The sequence below is a fragment of the Chondrus crispus genome, genomic scaffold (genome assembly GCF_000350225.1).
Source record: "Chondrus crispus Stackhouse genomic scaffold, scaffold_60, whole genome shotgun sequence".
Lineage (NCBI taxonomy): Eukaryota > Rhodophyta > Florideophyceae > Gigartinales > Gigartinaceae > Chondrus > Chondrus crispus.
Window position 1 is genome coordinate 3,673 of NW_005178566.1, and position 20,620 is coordinate 24,292.

A 20,620-nucleotide genomic window follows, 5' to 3' on the forward strand; every position below is an offset into this window, starting at 1 on the left:
CAAGGACTCGCTCGCTCGAGGAGGGCAGCCAAGCAAGACGCTCGGGAATCGCAAGGCAAGACCCGGCGACCGACTCCCTGACCCGCGCCAGGGGGAGGACAGGACACGCCAAGACGAGGGTATGCCAAGCGAGGTCGGAATGAGACTCACCGACGTGAGAAAAATAGAACTCGCCAACTCAAGGCGGATTTCCCTCTACGCCACGTGTACAGCGCTGAGAGGGTGTACCGTGCGCTCGTCCGCACGTCGGGATCTAGCGGCTTTCCCTCATGTAACGAGGTTTATTCAGGATCTCGGTCCCCACTTCCGTGGGGCGAGTTAGACTACCTCGCAGGTTCGAGGCCTGGCACTAAATGACTCGACCATCGAGGGACTATTACTCGCACTCTCGAGGGCGTAACTCGACAATCGAGGGACTATTACTCGCACTCCCGAGGGCGTAACTCGCATATGGACGACTACAGTGACGCGTACGCGGGCTAGACCTCTTCCACATAGTCCCCGACTTCCTCCTCCGGCAGCACCTCGCGAGGCTCGCCAGGAGTTACACCGCCCCCCTTCTCCGTTGTAGGGGAAGCAGAGGTTCCCTTCTCGACGACCCTGTCGGAATTGCCCTCCGCCACAACGCGTAGGGGCGTCTCCCTCGCCGGGGAGACGGCCGCTGAGGGCGACGCGCTCCGAGGTACCACGGCGCCCTCTTCTGCACCGCCCTCCGCCACAAGGCGGCGTACCGCAGCCACCATCCGCGGGTTGCGCAGGAGCACCCGCAAGTCCGCCTCCGACAACTCAGTCGGATGGCGTCCCTCCCCGACCGGGGCCCCTACACGCGTCCCGGTCGCCTCACCTTCGGCCATCAAAACATACGCCGAAGTTCCACGCTCGCCGTGTTTGGCCCTCACCCGCACGGGCTCCCGAGCCCCGCGTTTGGGATCGCCCCCGGGAGTCTCCTTCCGGACTCGTACGCGCGTGTTTCCGACACTACCCCCAGTGGCCTGCTCCGGTCGCCCGCGCATCAGCTCGGGCTGGGTGACGTCCAAGGTCCCGGCCGCGATACGCACCCAGTTGCCCGTTAGCGGGGTGCCGGCATCAAACTTCCGACCTGGGGAGTGATTCCTCACGCGATGATTGTCATAATGGTGCCCTTGGTTATACGGAACCCGAGGCCAGTCAACACTGTCGTGGATATCCAACAGGGCGAGTAGACGCTCCTGTAGCGCCGCCGACCCCAGCACCCTCGTCAGGTCGAGCCTCCGCAACCACTCCACCACGGCCGTAGGGAGGACATACAGGCGCCCATCATACGTAGACCAGATGAAGTGCTTGGCTATAATCGCGATCCACTCACTCAGGAACACCATCCATTTTGGCGACTGAGGATCTTCCATCATGCAGAGGCCATAGTACACTAGGCACGGAGGGAGCTCAGCTATGAAGTCCGCCGGGACTTCATACTGATCCAACCACGTCGGTACCTCGGGGTACCGAGTGTGCAACGTCTCTCGCTCGAACGAGGTTACCTCGACCCACTCATAGGCGATGAATACCCCCATTCGGTTTCTCATACGACGCTCGAATTTCAGCTTCCCATGCATCACGGGCTCTCGCCGCCTCTCCAATTCGACGTCATAGCCGGGGGGCATCAACGGAGTGTCCCAGGCCATCAACGAGACTGAGGGTACCTCCTCCCTATCGCGGAGACCCTCCATTACCCGCCGTAAATTAGCGACATAACCCCGGTCCGCCTCCGACCTGTACGCCCACGTGTCGAGCCCCCACGCTCGCGGGACTAACTGATTACACGGCGTACGGCGAATGCGCTGCCGGAGAAAACTTACGAACGCTTCACGCGACTCGGCGTCCGTCCGCCGAAACTCGGGGCGCAATAATTCCCTCTCCACGACCAATCGGTGGGTAAAATCGCGGGAGAACACGGCTTGCAAACTAAGGCCGCCCGGGAGCTCGCCCGACGCAGTAGCGTACGTACGGACTAGCTCCGGATCTCGCAGACCCTCCGCCGAGAGGAAGGGAGCCCTCTCCAACAGGAGGGGGGCGTCGCTCATGGTTCGCCCCCACAACTCGCTCGGTCGAGGCCACACGCCGCCATCTCGGGCGTATATCCCCGCATACATGGCGCCCTGTATCGGACACAAGCTGACTATACTCGCCGGCTACACTCGCGAGGCGTACGAACACACTCGACCACCCCGTAGTCGGAACACCTTCCGCTCCGCCGACGGGTCATATCGGGCTTAGACCCGGGACACTTACGCCACTTGGCGGAAATCGATTCGGCCATCTGCCCGGGGTGCTGTACGCCACTTGGCGGAAATCAATTCGGGCATCCACCCGAGATACTGTACACCACTGGGCGGAAATCATGGCGGTCATCGACCGGGATACTGTACGCATGCTTAGCGAAATCGCCCGGATTACAGTTCGCGGGGACGCTCTACTCTGAGAGGGGGGCTATGTAGTGCACTGTTACGCCTCCCTCAATCGCGAGGCATACGCGGGATGCCACCCTCCTGGGTGCGCATCCCACGTGTTACCCACGTATGATCGTGTACATGTACCACGTGTAATCGTGTAACTACCCACCCAGGCATGGCCGGGTGTAAGCCCTGTCGAAGTACTGACAGTCTGTCACTCCACGTCTAGGCGTGTCGATTCCCACGTGTAGGCGGGTATCATAACCCGATACAGGGGGTATTGCGTACTGTACAGCGCTGAGGCTGGTACGCCGGTAATTATTGCCGTGTTCTAATTAATTAATTAATAATAATAATTATTATTATTATTACGACGTCGACTAGTATATAGTCGACGCTCGACCCTAAGTAAAGAAGGCACAAAGCCTTGGGTTTTACTCTTGAGTCTTTGGATCCGCGGTAGTAGCCTCGCGCCGGTCTAGCACATAACGTGCTACACCCCGCGAGCCCATCTACGACCGCGAATCCCAACCGCTCTACCGCGCGTGCTGCTACCGAGGATACTAACCGCTCTACCGCGCGAGACATCCCTACCACTCCGCCCCCCCTGGGCGATCCCCTGTTCTAACCCTCCTTTTTGCTACCTACTGCGCCGATCGCGCCCGGACCCCGTCGCCGGTTATCACCGGGTGGTCTCCCGTACAACCCGCGTCCCGAACACGCGTGCTCTGCCCTGGGGTTATACACCGCGACCCCAGTGCACGACACAGGAGTACGCAGTATTAACGCCGTATCTCATTGAGCACAGAACTGCCACTTCGGGCAGATCTGCCACAATCGAAAAGAACACCGGCGTAAATGCTCTTTTAACGCCATCGGGGAAACCAGCATCGAGAACCAAGTCCTCTTTTAGTGGACCAAGTAGAGCATGCATTGTTTGCTGTATTGCTGAGCACCTGGCTTGCTTCGTTATTTCTGAAGACAGCTTCTTCCCAGTTGATGAAAGGTTGCTAACCACAGGAATGAAAGCAATATTCACCGCTAAACGTCGCCTCACCTGACCGGAAAAACAGAGAATGTATAAAACGACCGGATACATTGAACGCTTATTTAAACGTGTAACATTTCCTTTGTAAATAAAAAGCTGCAGGGGAAGAAATAGGGTATTACTTTCGCTTCTCTTCTTGGCAAGAGCTTTGAAAAGGTAGATAAGATGCTCCCCCGACTAAATGTCATCTAGAATTCGTGCACCTTCTGGGTTCAATTTTTGTTCCGGAACAAATCGCATAACATCTTTCCATTGTACACCATTACCTGGGGACAAGTATTTAGCATTCGTGACGAGGTGGACAATAGTTGAAGGTAAACACCTGATCAGTGCAGTATATTTTGAAATATCGGCTCTGACAGAAGTAATTGTAAGCTGCTGCCACTCCCCGTACCTCCTCAAAACCAATTCTTGCCTTCGTCGATGGTCCTTCCAGAACAAAGTACTGCTATTCCATAGTTTTCGGACATCCCCATTTTCATCTAGAGAGCACAAGTACTGGTGCGTCGTCTTTTCAGAAAGACCCTTACAAGAAGGACCAGACGTTAGAATGAACCTTGCAGCCTTATACTGTAGGTTTGTTACAGAGAGCGAATTTGTACTAATGTTTCGAAGTGGACTCAGATGTTGCCTGTTTGGACTCAAAGTTATTCCGAAGTCTTCTAGTTCGGTCTCTGGAATGTCAGACAGCAATTTTTCCTCTTCTTCATCTTCGGTTTCGGATCCTTCTTTTTCTGCCATCATGAAGTCATTTTCGGCATGTCCCTCACTCTCCGAGCCATAAGTCTCATTTTCAAGCGAGCCGTTAGTACTCAACAGGTTCTGCGTGTCTGGGATTTGGCCTGGCAAAACAGAAGGGCCCTTATCCGGACGATGCTTGGTTATCGGCGTGATTGGCTGGCGTGATGGTGGTCCCTTGCACGTTTTCTCGTGCTTGGCGCGGTACACATTAGCTCTGCATACTTTGCAGCAGAAAGGGCAGACCCACTCCATCGTCGAACGCGTTTGGGAACTTCTTGATCTCATTGTTGGACGACGAGACCACCTTTTTTGTGATATGACATCAATACCGAAAAGAAATTCGGACCGATCCAGGCGAGCAACTCACCCCCCTGTGTCTTGTTGGCACTCTTCGTGGTATGAGTTTATTTGTAACTCATTCTGAGTGACCGTCACGCCAAGATCACGCTGAAGGAGGCAGCTGTAACGTCACATTTGAGCTTTTTGTTGCGACTCCTCAACACGGACGTACAGGCCGCCTATTCCTGCTGCGTGCGTGGGGCAACCCCCAACACATCCCAAACCACGCATTTCCACAAATTCTGATGTAGGCATGAGAGACAGGGTCAAAGACAACAACAGCAGACTCTAATAACAGAGTTCTGGCCGGGTAGTGGTTCTGCCATCTGATTGTGCCGCTCCGAATTAGTGCTGTATTATTAGTCTTTACATGGGGCGGCACTAATGCGTAGGGTCCACTGTATATAAATCGCAATATACCGTATATAGCGACATGACGCGTAGCGTCATGTCGCAGTGTTGTACCCTTGGTACTGTACAGGTGTGTTTCGTGTGATATGTGCATTTCTGGCTGTCTTGTTCCAGATTTGGCACGTCGAAAAGAAACCTCAATAAGATCAAACAAAATTCCACAGCGTCACCTCCATCCGGGTTAGCTCGCATGTAACACGTAACGTGCCCACACGTTTCAGAGATCTCCTTTTCGCGGCTATACCAATATTCCAGAAGCGCTCCAGCCCTAAACCGATACCGACCGATGCTCTAGGTTGGTGGTTTATTACATCTTTATGCTTAGTACAATACAGTACAGTGCCTCCTACGATATAGTGCTATAGCGTGACATACCTCTAGCTATGGCACTATTGGGGGGATGGCACTATATAAAGGAGGCTCAAATACATATATTTGGGGACAAAGCACACTGCTAAGAGCATCTCCACCGCATAGGCAAATTGTTTCTATATTTGGACACTTGTCAGGCTCCCACATGGGCATTCGTTTTGCGCATTCCGTTTGCGAAAGTACCACAAATCGCCGTTGCGCAAATCGCGTCGCGGTCTCCACCGCGCACTGCGTCGCACCCGCCCCCGATCCGCGCCCAGACTTCCCGCACCCCGACTTCTGGGCCGCCCGCCACCCCGACCAGCAGGACACAAAGCCGAGGTCCAGTTCGTCGACGCTGACCTCTTCCACCCAGACTTGTCCTCCCCGCCCGAAGCGTACCCAGCCGCGTCGCCACCCACGCCTTAGCCAGATGGTCGAGTTCAGTTAGCCCCCATCCACGCCCGCGGACTCCCATAATAAATGAGTGTTAACGCGTGCACAATGTCTGCGTGCGGGTGGATGCGGGCATGTGCAGTGCGAGCATAGACCGTCCACTGCGCATTTAGCATGCTCAGACGTTTTGGGCGGGTCAGGTGTACCCGTGGCTTCCCGCGTTCTTGCTGTTTCGGTGTCTAAAAGTAACAAAAAATCAGCCCGTTCAAACAGAAGAGTGTTGCCAAAAAATGGGATTTGTGACGTGACGCGCCACAAAATCAAAAAATATGTGTGCCGTCAAGACACAAATCCTATTTATCATACGATTTGTGAAACAGATTTGTGTGCAGATTTGCGCGGTGGAGACCAAACTCAAGCCTGAGTCGCCATATTTTGGAAATGGCCACAATTTGCCTGCGCGGTGGAGATGCTCTAACACAAACACAACAAAGCCTGTATAACACAACTAAATAACTTCATCCTTTTGAGTACTGAACCATGCCGGATGATACACGTGTGAGCTTATGATAACCTGTGCCAGAGGGTGAGCCATAGCACTATATAGAGGGAAGCACTACTAAAGTAGGCACTATTGAGCGACCCCCCCTGTACTGCTCTGCAGGGCGGCGCACTTTTAGATTGATCTCACTTCAATCAAAGTGTGTCCTCAATAGGGGCATTTCTTAACCCTTTTTGGATCACAACACGACAGAATATGCTGGCCAAGGGGGCAGAGATTAAGAAGGAGGCGCAAGTCCAGCTCTTCCGCCACAGAGAATAGAGGACCTCGAAAAACACCCGAGAAAAAAAGCTAGAGCCAGGGAAACGTATTGTGGTAAGGAAAAGATACGAGAAGTTGTTGTCAAATCAGAACTCATGTCCGAAGCTCTACAAGCAGAAATAAATGGAGAAGAGAGGGAACCAAGTACTGTTTTTTTTTCGTTCGTGGGAGAAACCTAGATACGGGCCAGCTTTCTGCTGGAGATAGCAGTCATGCTGAACGGCAGACCCGGAGACGGGACATTGGTCTGGCCTCCAGGCAATCAGGCTCTCAGACACAAACGGAAACAAGGTTTAGGGGCTATACCCACCACATATTTCGACAGCTCTTTTGAAATTACCGAAGATTAGAAGCGGTGCAATGGGTTGATTCGAGTTGATTGCAGAAGAAATTTGAAATGGGGGACAAGCACATGGATCGCCCAACACCTCCTGAGTATGTGTTTGTGTCTCATGCCATCGTACTGACACAATTTTTTATCAGTAAGCGACAGGGATCTTTAGCCCAGTATACAACTTGCAACATCCACTACATGCAGTGAAGAAATGGTTTCAATAGCAACTAAAATTGGAGAACGCAAGGTCGGACTGATGTAAGCGCAACAACTCGACGAGCTCCGAAGAATGGGCCTCTATATCTCTTTTGCCCAAGCGCATATCATGTTGCTTCATCGTTTGTCCTCTCGTGCCACTATCACAGAACGAGTACAGCTGTCCTGTAAATTTGGTACTATAGCGTTGCTGCGAAATGCCAATGAGACAACACTCAAGGTACTGCAAACACAGTCTATAGCATGTCTATGGCCTTTCCACCAATAGCTCGCCACGAAATGTACATTCGAGAAGCAAACTCAATTTCAGAGGCGGTCATTGGAAATAATGACATCATTTCAAGGCTGCAAAACACGCAAACGCTGCAATGGAACGTACTCGACGTTATGGCCAAGCAGTAAAGAGAACACTGCCATTGTACACATCGAAGAACGAACTTTGAGAATATAGTTTTCATAACCTTTGTAAATGGGATGATCTTGAACTTTAACCACAAGGTACGCACGTGCAAGGCGACCCCTTAGAAACACTTCACAGCTCTTCGGGGAGCACCAGTCCGTTCCGAAAAAGGGAGATGGCAATATGCGGCCCTTTTCGATTTTTTTGGAAACGGCTGCGCCCGTCTGTTGACATGGCTATGGCCAAGAATGGTAACGAGCGTCACTTGGGAACATCTGCATCGTACTTACAACAAAGCCGCCCCCTTCCTCAACTGTATATACATCAGGAGCATCGTGATGAGTACGGTCCGTCACAACACACTCATTCAATCATTTGACTTTCAATAGACTTTCAAGGAAGCATACAAACTTAAAACCAACTTAAATCACTATGGAAAGGTACACTAATTCCCGTAGCCAGAGCTCACACTGTAGCACCTCACGGTCGAGTACCGGTTCGTCCGGGAGAAAGGAGACGCGTCTCTAGAGATAGAAGAGGTCTGGTCGGTTTTATTGTAGGTGAGTTGGGGGGCTACATATAAGTCGCCGAGGGTCCAGTACACGTGTACAGCAGGCACGGGCAACAACACTCACATACCTCTGGAAGAGATTCCAGCAGGTCTTCATCACATAGATCTGAAAGAGAGTCCGATAGATCATCAGGTTCTCGACGGGGAGATGTCAAATGTCCTCAATGCAGGACTCGGTTTAGGTCTCAAGTTGATTTAAAATTTCACCAAATCACGACTCCCTTCTGCTCAAGGTCTTCACAGGTGGATAACGTTGACGCTATCCCAAGATCTAGAATGGAAAGTCACAGGTCGACTAAAAATCGTTCGGGGCAGGCATCGGGATCGCATCATACAGAGAGCAGAAGAGTGATTGAGAAGAAGAAGAAAAGCCATACACTTGCACACAGTGTCCGTCAAGTTTCAATCACAAGAACAACTTTGTTAGACATATTCGAGAATATCACGAGGAAGACATGACGTTCAAATGCCCAACTTGTGGGGAAACGTTTAGCCGAAGAACAATTCTTCGGACGCATATCCAAGAAGTCCATGAAGTGGATGTAAGCTACAAGTGCAACCACTGCTCGTATACGACAGGGACCCAGCAAAATGTTAGCAGGCACATTCGGTGGAAGCAAAAAAAATGCTGGAGGAAAGCGATTTCTCGCAAACGAGAAAGTAGTAGTGTAGTCTTATGAATGGGGTGTCATCTCAGGTCATAAATAAAAACATGTTTATATTTAAAACTCTTGTATTGATGACTCCATCTTCAGCCTTGAAATGATCGGCAAGGTAATGGCGTAGTGGATTGTTTCGTGGAAGCACAGGGGCAGTCGTGACACCTGTTGTGCGAGGTACTTGTAAATTCAGCCGAATGAAGAAACCGCCAATTCAGCGTTGCTGCATGAACTGTTTCCATCCAATTTCCAAAGGAGCAACTGCGATCACCAAAAAATAACTCCATTGCATGCAGAACACATCCTTCTTATCCCCGCTGCCGTACTGGGTGCTGAATGCTGTGAGCGTATCAGATTGTATCGCGCCCCCAATCTTTACGATGGCAGCGACAGCCCTCCACAGAACCCACGCACGCACCCCCCTTCTCTTTCTTCACGGTACCCTTGAAGGGGTACCACTGTGCCGTGGCGCTACCGTCCAGGAGAAGTAGAGTAGCAGCTGTACGGGGGTGCTACTGTACGCGTCGTGATGTCTTGCATACACACGTGTGACATCGGTCCGGGCCAGCTCGCCACGAAGCCATGTGGACACGTTTCACTATTCCCTTTTTCGCCACTGCGTCTTTAGAGCATCCCCACCGGTACGCAATCAAATCATCAATTAACAACACTTGGCACACTTTTTCTGTAATTTGATTGGCTCCCTAGAATTTGGTTGTTTCGTTATTTGGCTGTTTGATGCTTCGGAAAGAACTGCCCCACCGGTGAGAACCAAATGAAGTACATTCCCCTCGTACTCACCATCGCATCCTTGTACTCACACTCGTACTCACCCTCGTATCGCACCCTCAGTCGTAGTCGCACGCTCACTCGAAACCCATCCCGCGACCTTCTCCCTCGCCACTCTGTCTGCACTCCTTCCCTCTCACCTCCACCGTGGACAAAGACAGACTGCCGGCGCTGTCCTCCCTGCTCACGGACAGCACGCGCTCCCCACGCGACCGCGAGCAGCGCGATCCCGGAGAGAACATACGCGCCGGCGGCAGCGGTGCTGCGGCGGATGATTGGCTCGACAGCCGCGAGCGACGTTCTCCTGCGGCTGCTGCTGCTGCTGAGCAGCGAATCGCACTGCTCTAGCACTGTCTGCGCTTGTGAACCTGTCGGAGGACGAGGAGCCGGCGGCTCTGACGCACGCGGACGCGGTGCGGCTCGCAGCGCAGGTGGTCCTGGACGCGGACGTCGTCGCGCTGCACGCGGCGCTGCTGTCCAACCTGACGCGCTTCGCGCCGGGCGTGGACGAAGCGGAGGGCGCGGACGGGTTTCGGGAGAGGGGCACGCTACTCGTGCTCGTGGAGAGGGTACCGAGTATTCCGAATGTGCTGCGGCTGTCGAATGCGTGCGCGAGCCAGGAGGGGAGAGACGTCCTGTTGGTCGAGGGAAGGCAGGCGGAGAGACAGCTGTTGACGAGGTTGCCGAGGTTGCTGGAGGCGGGGGAGGCAGAGAAGAGGCTGGCGGGGGCGAGCTGGGTGCGGAACTGCGCGATGGCGGACGAGTGCCATGATGTGTTGGTGGGGGTACGGCGGCGGTCGCAATGTGCTTGGGGAGGTCAAAGGATGTGGGACGGGAGGAGATGGCGGAGATTCGCGCCTGGTTAGTCGAGGAAGTGTTGTTGTTGTGTAAGAGCCGGGCGGGGAAGGACGCGCTCAGGGATGGCGGGGCCGTCGACGTTCTGGAGGGATGGAAGGGGGAAGAGCATGCACGCCGTAGTGAGCATTCTGGATCGGCGGGAGACACTGGTAATCTCGAGGCAAATACCGCATCGATGCACTTTTTGGTGGGAAGCCGTTTCGGTCGACCAATAGAACGTGCACAACTGGATTGTAAAGGGTACTGTAATCAAACAGAGACTATCCGAACCAAATTCTTGATATTGGTTCCGATTTTTAGATCGACACCAAAAATTTGATGATTTGGTTGCACCGGTGGGGATTTCAATCGACATTATTCCGCAACGATGATCCCCTCCCAGCACAGTTGTGCCTCTCGCCGAGTAGTCGATCAAGTGCGAGCGTCGCTTGCTTCCGCCATATTCCGACGACACTGATGTTGTGCCTGAAGAAATGAGCTTCCTTCCCTCGCCCGCAATGACCACGTATTGCAAGCCTCAACGTGGAGTGAGAGTCGCTGCGGGTGGGGAGCATGGCCCCGTTACCGTGCCCCGTTACCGTGCGTTTCGCCGCCGAGTAAAGTGACGGCCTGCCTGGAAGGCATCGCCCCCATCAAGCCTCTCGGCCGCCAGACAAGAAGACGGCGCGCCGGGTGCACGGCCGCCCGGCGGGGGCGCGCGATCAAAACGGGCGCGCGGCCACCTGTTGCGCGACTGCTGCATATTCAAGCCGCATTTTAGCTTACCCGGGCTGCCGTCCGCCGTCCGCCGTCCGCCGCGCGTAACTGCGCACTCTCTCCACGTGCTTATTTCGCCGCGCCCCACGCGGGGCGCGGCCGGTCGCAGTCGCTGAGGTGCGGGCGGATGGCCCGTGCCGCCGGGGTAGCGCAAATCGCGCCGTCGTGCGTCTTCTAAGCCGCACGTAGCATGGCTGCAGCTCCGCCCGCAAACGCTTCCCGTTCAAACCACGCGCGACTCGCAGCGCAAGCACCATGCCGCCCTGCTTCCCGCTCGTGCGCAGCAATGCGCGCATCCCTTTCAAAGCGCGCGCGTCCGCATAAGCGCCGCCGCCGCCGTTGCGCGCGCCCTCACCCCGACGCGCTGCGCCTCCCTCCCCCTTCCCCCGCTCTCCCTTGCGCGTGCGCGCGCCCGTCGCCGCCGCACGTATGGACAGCGCTCGTGCCCCCGCCGCGTTCTAGTCGCGTGGCGGACGCTTCCCCGCCGCGACCCGACTTGCAGCAGCAGCGGGATGGGGAGCTGGGGCGCACTGTTCTCGCCGCTGGCAGAGTGTGGCGGCGGCGGGGCGCAGTCTAGACAAACTCATAGAACATCTTTCGTCGTCTCTACTCTCGCTCCTACTTATCCGTCTCACTTATCCGTCTCGCTGCTGGCTGTGATCAGACAGCTTATCGCGGTCGGTCTGTCACTGGAGGCCGCTTGTGTTACCTGTGCCGGCCAGAACACTTTCCCTTCTGCCCAGTGCTTTTCTCTCACAGTAACCGATGCCCCTTGCAAGGACGGTGTTTGTAATTGGACTGAGTGACGACGCTGACGCTCCGTAAAGGGAGAGGCCCAAATGTTTAGTAAAGTTGAAATTTATGGTAAAATTGAGGGAAAAAGTTGGCCTCGTTTGCCACTTGTCTTCTCACACGTGTGGACCTGTACACGTGGAAACCTGGAAACCTGTACACGTGGAAACCTGTGCACGTGTACCCATCGCCTCTTCGAAGTGAGATTGGCCCCCGCTTTGACCCGGTCTGCAACGCTTCTCAACACACCGTTCATTCACGAATACCTTTATAACTTTTGAGCACAAGAGCGCACGATGAACGGAAGCAGGTTGCTAGTTCATACATACACATACATGGATTGCAACGTCCGTGAGGCGAGCTTCTCACGCATTCATAAATCAAAAGCAAAAAACCCTCAACGCACTACTACTGTCACGGGCGGCAAGCGGCCATCGCACTTCGATACTTACTTACACCACTAGCTTACACCACTAGCTTTCATGATAGCAACCAGATTGCCCGCCGCTGCAACTGCGACCCCGTGATCGTGGTCTATCTGCAAGTCTCGTACGTCACTCTCCAACTGGGCCAAGACAGCCTCAGACCCATCCTCTCGCCTTTGCACCATTCTTCCGCCCCTTGAAAATATTTTTCTTCCGCCCCTTGAAAATATTTTTGATGTTCGTCCTGCGCGAGAAGCAGTACCCAAGTCTGCCGTCTTCAGGAACCGACTCCTGATTTCTTCCCAATCCTCTTCCCTCCCGGTATGAAGTGTGATCCCTCTCTCCACGTCCCACACCCGCACGCTCCCGTCATCCGATCCAGATACCGCACGTCTTCCGTCCGTCCCCACTCATCGCAACGCTTAACACCTCACCCGTGTGTCCAACTAACGCCTCCCCGACTTGTGCTCCCGTCTCCACGTCCCACACCCGCACGCTCTTGTCATATGATCCAGATACCACACGTCTTCCGTCCCCACTCATCGCAACGCTACGCACTGTTTCCGTGTGTCCAACTAACGCCTCCCCGACTTGTGCTCCCGTCTCCACGTCCCACACCCGCACGCTCTTGTCCCACGATCCAGATACCACACGTCTTCCGTCCCCACTCATCGCAACGCTAACCACCCAACTCGTGTGTCCAACTAACGCCTCCCCGACTTGTGCTCCCGTCTCCACGCCCCACACCCGCACGCTCCCGTCCCACGATCCAGATACCACACGTCTTCCGTCCCCACTCATCGCAACGCAAACCACTTTCGACTTGTGACCGCGGAAAATTCTCAATACTTTCCTCTCCGACGTACTCCACAGCCTCAACGTCCCGTCTTCATATCCCACAACAACATTCTCCTTCCTCTCACAGAGAGTCGCGCAGGTGGCTCTTGTCACGCTCGGGTTTTCTGCAGTCACGCTCGGGTTTTCTACAGTCACGCTCGGGTTTTCTCCAGTCACTTCGGAGGTTAAACTTCCAAAGCACATTCCAAAATATGCCCTGAAACGTCGACACATTTTGTGCCTGCTTGCTTCAAGATCCCCTGGGCCCTGGCTCTCCGTTTCGAACTCGCCTTCCAATTCAACCATCTTCGTCTCCTTCTCAGCAGATTGCGTGAAAACTAGTACTTTTGCCCGGGGCCGCGCCACTTGACATCCATACACTTCACCACTGGAATCCATGCCCACTTGAATTTCAGTACCGTCATGTGGCAGAACAATCTGCTCCACCATCTTTCCATCGGCTCGCGCTACACACTCACTCACAGGCTGTAACCACGGCCGTGGTGCGTATCTCTCAATTTCCTCCAGCATGTTTCGCACACAACTTGAATCCCGTGCCTTGTGCTTCACTCGCCCATATAGTTGAAAGTAAATCCCGGTACTGTTTTCACCACAAAACGGTACACTCAGTCGCGCCGCCCGCATCATCAAAACCATTCCATCCACTGCATCCTCATCTCCCCGTCCCATTCCCACCTTCCCGCTTCCTCTTTTCCCCTTCAAGTTTCTACTCAATCCCTTCACAGCTTCCTCGTATTGCCAAACCCCGCCTCTCCGTATCACTGTCTTCACCCATCGCGCACTCAAAAATAGCCTCTTCAGCTCCTCTACACACCCACCCTGCTTCAAAACACGATATATATTCTCGAAAACATACTCCTCCCGTGCGCTCTTCCCCTCTCCGTCTCGGTCCTCACTCATCGCAAGCAACCCTTCTCCTGCCCTGCACACATCCGCCATCTTCTTATACCACTCTTCTACACCCTCCTTCTTCTTCGCTTCTTCCACCGCGAAATCGTGCGTCAGATCATGCACCCGCAACCCACCACAATCCTTGTCATACTGCACTTCTACTAGTCCAACCCTTTCCATCTCCTTTGCACACCTTTCCGTCCGCTCCTCGTCCATCTCCCACAAATCTCCAACCAAACTCAAAGGTATCCGGTCTTGCTTCTTCATAACGCACAGACTCCGGTGCATCTTTCGAAACGAAAACTCATCAACCGTCTCCCCACTCCTTCCCACATACGACTCCAGGATATCCAGTGACGTATGCAATGTCCCATTCAACGACGAATATCCGTCCTGCGGACTCTCCTCACGAATCGTGTTACGACTCTTCATCCTCGAAAGGTACGCTCCCCATGCTTCTGATTTTTCTCCCTTCCATCTTTCCCTCATGTACCTCACGCTCGTTCCCGCCACGTTCAGCGCAAGCGGCAATCCGCCACACATTTTCAGTATTTCACTCACGGCTTCCTTGCATCTCGCATCATCCACTTCCTCTCGATTCGCCCCACTCGCGTGCACAAGCATCTCAACTGCTTCTTTCCCTACTTTCTCCCTCGGCTCGAAAGCAACCCGCTCTCCAATCTGACACAGCTCCTTATCCCTCGTGGAGTACAGTAGTCTGCTCGTCTTTCCCCCGCTGCTCCCCGCAGTCTCAGCCAGAACAGACAACTTTTGAAGGATATTCGCGTCTATATCATTCACCACCCACACATCATCAATGATAAACAGACACACATGACTACAAAACCATGTTTGTACCTTCGCTAACACCGCTTTAAACTCGCTCTGCCCTCGCATTTCCACAGCCGTCCGGTTCCCACCGGACGCTTCCACAATCAGACACAGTTCATCAATCAGCCGTCCCACGTTTCCGTCTTTCCCCAACGACATGAAGTACACTCCTCCCGAAAATTCCGCCTTAATCTCATCGTCGTGTGCGATCGCTCGAAGGGCACATGTCTTCCCGACTCCGCCCTGTCCCACTGCTGTCGCACCCACTTGCTTGTTCCTATCTCTCCGTAGCACAGCCGCTTTTAGACGCGACTCACACGTGTTTGGTAATCCATCGCTCCCCCGAGAATCAAGCTTCACACATATCGACGCAGGATTATGTTCGGCTCTTATCGACGCCCTGAAGGTATCACCCGTACCTCCCCTGGTCGACTCGACGGCCGCGCTTACTTGTTGAATACAATTGTGAAGGCGGTCCGCTTCTTGCTTGACCGCCGCGCGAGTATCGATGCCCGTGCTTGCATTGAGAAGGCGATCGTGAAGGCGGCACGCTTCTTGCTTGCGCGTCTCTAGGACTTCTCTATCTCCCATTGCATAGGCGAACGCACCGAGTCTCGCTTTTGGGTCATCCAATTCTTTCTGCAGCTCAGCGAGGGACTTCAATATGAAGCTAGAGATGCCGTCGATTTCACGTCGGAGCAAGCCCGTGTGCTGCGACGACGTTCCATGAATCGGCATGTTTTCAAGCTCCGTGATGTCTGCCTGCAAGGTGGTGTAGGCGGTGAGCACTTCCGTAGAGAGCGTTTTGTTTTCCTTGTAGGCTTTGTGTCGTTCGATGAGACTTGCCATGAGGCGGACGGCTTGCTCAGCCGGGCCGGTGAGGCCCAAGATACTGTATGGATCGGCCATGGTGATATTACCCGTGCCTCGCCTGGCCGACTCGACGGCCATGCTCGCTTGTAGAATACGTTGGTGAAGGCGGTCCGCTTCCTGCTTGCGCGTCTTTAGGACTTCTCTATCTTCCATCGCAGAGGCGAACGCACCAAGTTTCGCTTTTGGGTCGTCCAACTCTTTCTGCAGCTCAGCGAGGGACTTCAATATGAAGCTAGAGATGCCGTCGATTTCACGTTGGAGCAAGCGCGTGTGCTGCGACGACGTTCCATGGATCGGCATATTTTCAAGCTCTGTGATGTCTGCCTGCAAGGTAGTGTAGGCAGTGAGCACTTCCGTAGAGAGCGTTTTGTTTTCCTTGTAGGCTTTGTGTCGTTCGATGAGACTTGCGATGAGGCGGACGACTTGCTCAGCCGGGCCGGTGAGGCCCAAGATACTGTATGGATCAGCCATGGTGTTTGCGAATAGGGGGTGTTGTTCGGATTTGAATAGGCGGCGGTGGCAAAGCGGTGCTTATTCTTTTCTATATCTCTCTCTCTCGGAATCTCTTTTTTCTCTCTTGTCGTTGTCAGTCGTTACCCAAGGGTAGTCGTTTTTCGTTCTTGGTCTTCTCGCAGAGAGGGCGGGAAAGGTTTGCCTCCACCCTTCGCATTCGAATAAATGCAGGGCATCCAATGGCCCACAGCTATTTTACGGTAGGTGCCCGCTTGAAAGTGATTTTGAGTGATTTCCTACGCTGAAAAAACAGGGCGGTGGTTGTGCGGATTGTTGCTGCGGTGTTGGCACATCGTGAGTTTAGTAAGGCTGCTCTCGCGACGCACTGACAAGAATTTTACGCCAGCAACGAGGGCTGCAAGGGACTCCAGGGAGGCGTATGATACGGTGCTGTACTCCAGAGGCTTGTCCAGTTCATCGGTATTACAGTACAGTACTGCAACGAAAGCCGTAGGACGATACGAGTAAAGTTTACAGTACCCTCGCGGTGGGCACGTACCCCGCCTGAAGGTCCCCCCCAAGTCGAGTCATGCGCCGAGTGGGCAGGTGGACTTGTTGGACACCGTCGCGGCGAGAACCGGTCTGCGAACTTTGATGGACAAGATAGAAAGCTCGCCCACATGCAAAGTGACGGGCGACTGTCTCAGGGTGTCTTAACATGCCCCGTTTTTCTGCAGTTTGCTTTGCTTTGCCCAGAGAGGTGATTTGGCGTGCTATGATTGGCTCTTACGTTTTAATTTTTGAGTTTAAGAAATGCAAGGGCTTACGAAGCATACGGTATTTGTTAAGAATTTATAAGTATTCCTGGCAAAACCGGGCAAGGCAAGCAAGAACCAGCCTGTTAGGACACACCCTCAAGCCCTTCATTGCCGCCAACCCGGCAGAGACGGCGCAGGTCGCCGAGAGACCCAACACAGGGACGGCCGAGCAATGATTGCCCGCACGCGCCTGGTGGCGGAATGTAACCGGATTCAGAAGCGTTGGCAAAACGGCCGGACGAGAACAGGGGGAGGCGGGCCGGTTCAGGGCCAGTCTTAACAGGCGCTTTTCTTTTTTTTTCCTTTATCCAGTTGCGGTCACGCTATTGGCCGGGTCATTGCATTAAATTAATCGCACGCCACAACGAATGCTACACAGAACCACTGTAATGCTTGGTAATTCTGCGAACTGGTCGAAATCTATTGGCTAAAGGAAATACCAATCCACACCCAGTCCATATGCACCCTACTACAATTCCATGGACTCGATGCGGTGCGGTGGCACTTTCATTACAATAAAAGGGTAGACTTAAAATCCAAATAAGAGCACATGCAGATCAATACATTGGTTCCCTCAACATTACAAACCAGACACAGTACCTTCTCCCGCCATTTTATATGCTAGAAGTTCTCCCTCTCTGTCCAAAGAAACCACACAAGCCAAGCGCCATGACAACAGCTCGTAATACTGCTTCCAAAGCTCCCCGCTCCCCGTTTGAACTCCGATGATCTCCTCGACATTTTACGCAAACACGACGTGCAACACACCGAGCTGCCGAACAGATCGCTTGCCACACTACACGTGTATTCGATGCCAGCTTTGGGCAGGAACACAATGAATATCCTTCCATACCCCCTCCCCAGAACCCAGAGGCAAGCTCCATTTTTTATTCCCGTTGTCCTCCATCTCCCTTCCCACCCGGTTTCAATTCCTCGCAGGGACCAAGAAGCAATTCTTATAGTTCTCCGAGCTTCAAAACCAATATCATGGCATCCATTTCTCAGAAATCAACGTGTAAGCTCTTGGTGAACCCCCCATCATTTCGACCAAGTATTGGCGCGACAGGTCAGGACAATATTACTGCTCGCAATGACTGCGCACTCGAACCATATTCTCAGAGAAAGAGTCGAGCTGCTCCAGAAACATCCGAGGTCATGAACAGACGTCTCATATTCTCATACTTTAAATCCGTGAAGAAGAAAGAGCATCAAAAAATGGCGAGGCATTGGAACAGCAAAGCATACGGAAAACTCAACAAGATCATGTTGAGAAACTATCGTTATGTGGTATTTATTAATATTGAATGTACTCCGTTTAAAGACACGATCTCACCCAATCCATTTTGCCCCTCTTTTGATGAGTTTATGATCAAAAGTTGACAATCCCGTCCGTCCCAAGCGCGCGCGTGTGTACCCTGCCTCAGATGCAGACGTTGACACTGTGTTGGATGCTTCTGGCCATCTAAGAGAGGGCAATATGGCTGAATTAGGCACAGGTTCGGCGGGAAGTAAACCTGCTTTTACACTCTTAAAATTTTCTATGCTTATCATGATGCACCGCCATAATGATCATTGTCGCCGATCTATCAATTTGTTACAGCAAGAGGTGACAAGAGCGCATCGTGACGCAGGCAGATCTTGGGACAGTTTCTGGGCAATAATCGCTGATGGCTTTAATGGCCCTTCCAAGCATATTGAGTACTCTTTCGATGGATGGATCGATGACGCCGAACCGAGTCTTCCACCTCTTTGCGTTAGAGCTGCATCTGTACGTAAGGACCAGTATGCGCCGACACGCACTGGGTTCACTGTCTACAAAGATAGGTCGGAGCGTTCGGGACAAAACGATCCCGAAATTTTTAGGAGTTTCTTGCCGATGTTGGATAATGCAAGACATAGCCTGACGGCTTTGGGAAAGCGGATGTTTGTTTTCTTAAAGTTTCCGGGCTGGGGACGCCAAATTTTGACGATGAATTCGTGCGGAATTCATCTTGAGTTATGATGGTTGGTGGTTTCGATGAGGGTGTACCATCGTTGCACATGCAAGTCGTTAATGATGGGTTCTGGCCTGCAGAGTCGGAGTCTACAACGGGGCACCGCCGTAGGATCTTAATGTAGTATAACACCCCCCAACGGAGACGGGTGTGTACTCTGAACACTGGTTTGGTGGTAACCAGAATTTGGGATACCAAACAGTACCAGGGGCACCCCTTCGGGTTCCAGATATTTTTATATGGCTGTAAAGCTTAGAGCAGTAGTAGTGATATGCCGAAAACAGAAGTGGACAAACCAAAATAGTTTAGAAGTTATCGTCCAACATGTACTCTCTAAATCTGGGGGATGGGGGGTTCTGTATAGGCCAAATCAAAAAAATTATCACACAATTTTACTTGGAAATTGCAGTACAATTTATGTTAAATAAAAATTTGATACCTGTTCACAATCTGCCGACAGAATTTAATCCTAAATTCCGTCTGGACTTGCTCGAAGTTGGCGATTGTGGCCCACTTCAAGCCTCCCCGACCCACTACGATGACCCGTATCGTCACGTCCACCCCCCCCCCCCGCGTTGCGAACTCCAAGCCCAAGTCAAATTGGGAGATAAACTCCCAGCCGTTATTCGTCTGACAGAAAATCAGGAGCTGAAGGTGGATAACCCTCCCTCACTGGTGAGGTCGAACCCATCGGCCGTACCGTTGATTGCACATCCAGCCACTGCCAAGTCAATTGATAAGGTGGTCAATATCATCAAGGGAGTGTGGCTTCGTGATAATACATATTGGTAATTTGTTCCGGCTTAATATGTGCATTTCGTAGATCTAGGAAACGTTGAAGAGAAATAAAAGTTATGTCTGCCTCGAAGGAACCTTCGCTACTTGCTCACATCAACGAACTACATGTCGGGCCTCAAACAACTAACGTTGCAGTATGGTGGGGTGTGCGCTGGAGAAATATCTATGGTAATGCGCATTTGTGGCATATATATTTCAGTAGAGAGACTGGAGGCAGTCAGATGCTCTTTTGCCAGTTACTGCTGTAGGCTCAGCTGATATGAATATCTTTGGTCAAACCCAGGGTGCGTCGCAACCGGCCTTTGGTACTGCTGCACCCACGTTTACCAAAGTTTACCAGGGCATTGCACCCTCACTACCGTATCTGACTGCGTCAAGCTGACCACCGAGTAGCGGAGGCCACCCAGCATATCACGCAACTCCAAGAGCCTGCCTAATTTGCCTCGCCGCTGCTGCGCTGATCTCTTTCGATTTCTTCAACTCCGAAAACCTGGACAAAACAGTTGCGACACTGATAAACTCTGTCCACGGTTTCCTGATGTCATGTAACCTAGAGGGTGCATACTTACCTGTCCAGGCACATTTACCATTGTACACTTCCCACCAATGGATGGTGAGATCCGTAGTTACGCCTTCATCGTCCTTGTGAATTGATATGACACGCCCGACCGAGAACGGGACGGTTTCTATAGAGCAAGAAGAACCGCGTACCGCTACGAAGTCATTACATTCGTATTCGAGGTCTTGCAGGGGTTGTTCTTCCATC

At 52.8% G+C, this 20,620-nt stretch overlaps 4 protein-coding genes; 3 read left to right on the forward strand and 1 right to left on the reverse strand.

Moving 5' to 3' along the window:
- The first annotated feature begins 9,493 nt into the window (after window positions 1-9,493).
- CHC_T00007054001 (hypothetical protein) lies at window positions 9,494-10,279 on the forward strand. The gene has a single exon (XM_005710435.1). The coding sequence runs from the start codon at window positions 9,494-9,496 to the stop codon at window positions 10,277-10,279; it is 786 nt and encodes a 261-aa protein (XP_005710492.1).
- Window positions 10,280-12,209: 1,930 nt separating this feature from the next.
- CHC_T00007055001 (hypothetical protein) lies at window positions 12,210-12,377 on the forward strand. The gene has a single exon (XM_005710436.1). The coding sequence runs from the start codon at window positions 12,210-12,212 to the stop codon at window positions 12,375-12,377; it is 168 nt and encodes a 55-aa protein (XP_005710493.1).
- A 4-nt stretch (window positions 12,378-12,381) lies between these two features.
- On the reverse strand, window positions 12,382-15,077 carry CHC_T00009197001 (WD40-repeat containing protein). XM_005710437.1 is given in 2 exon segments: window positions 12,382-12,707; window positions 12,708-15,077. The coding sequence occupies 1 exon segment, from the start codon at window positions 15,075-15,077 to the stop codon at window positions 12,708-12,710; it is 2,370 nt and encodes a 789-aa protein (XP_005710494.1). The 3' UTR covers window positions 12,382-12,707.
- Window positions 15,078-19,473: 4,396 nt separating this feature from the next.
- On the forward strand, window positions 19,474-19,924 carry CHC_T00007056001 (hypothetical protein). XM_005710438.1 is given in 2 exon segments: window positions 19,474-19,848; window positions 19,849-19,924. The coding sequence occupies 1 exon segment, from the start codon at window positions 19,474-19,476 to the stop codon at window positions 19,846-19,848; it is 375 nt and encodes a 124-aa protein (XP_005710495.1). The 3' UTR covers window positions 19,849-19,924.
- The last annotated feature ends 696 nt before the right edge of the window (window positions 19,925-20,620 follow it).

Bases quoted from the DNA above. Each gene is read 5' to 3' on its own strand.
- CHC_T00007054001 (XM_005710435.1), top strand. From the start codon at position 9,494: ATGAAGTACATTCCCCTCGTACTCACCATCGCATCCTTGTACTCACAC.
- CHC_T00007055001 (XM_005710436.1), top strand. From the start codon at position 12,210: ATGAACGGAAGCAGGTTGCTAGTTCATACATACACATACATGGATTGC.
- CHC_T00009197001 (XM_005710437.1), bottom strand. From the start codon at position 15,077: ATGTCGTTGGGGAAAGACGGAAACGTGGGACGGCTGATTGATGAACTG.
- CHC_T00007056001 (XM_005710438.1), top strand. From the start codon at position 19,474: ATGTTAAATAAAAATTTGATACCTGTTCACAATCTGCCGACAGAATTT.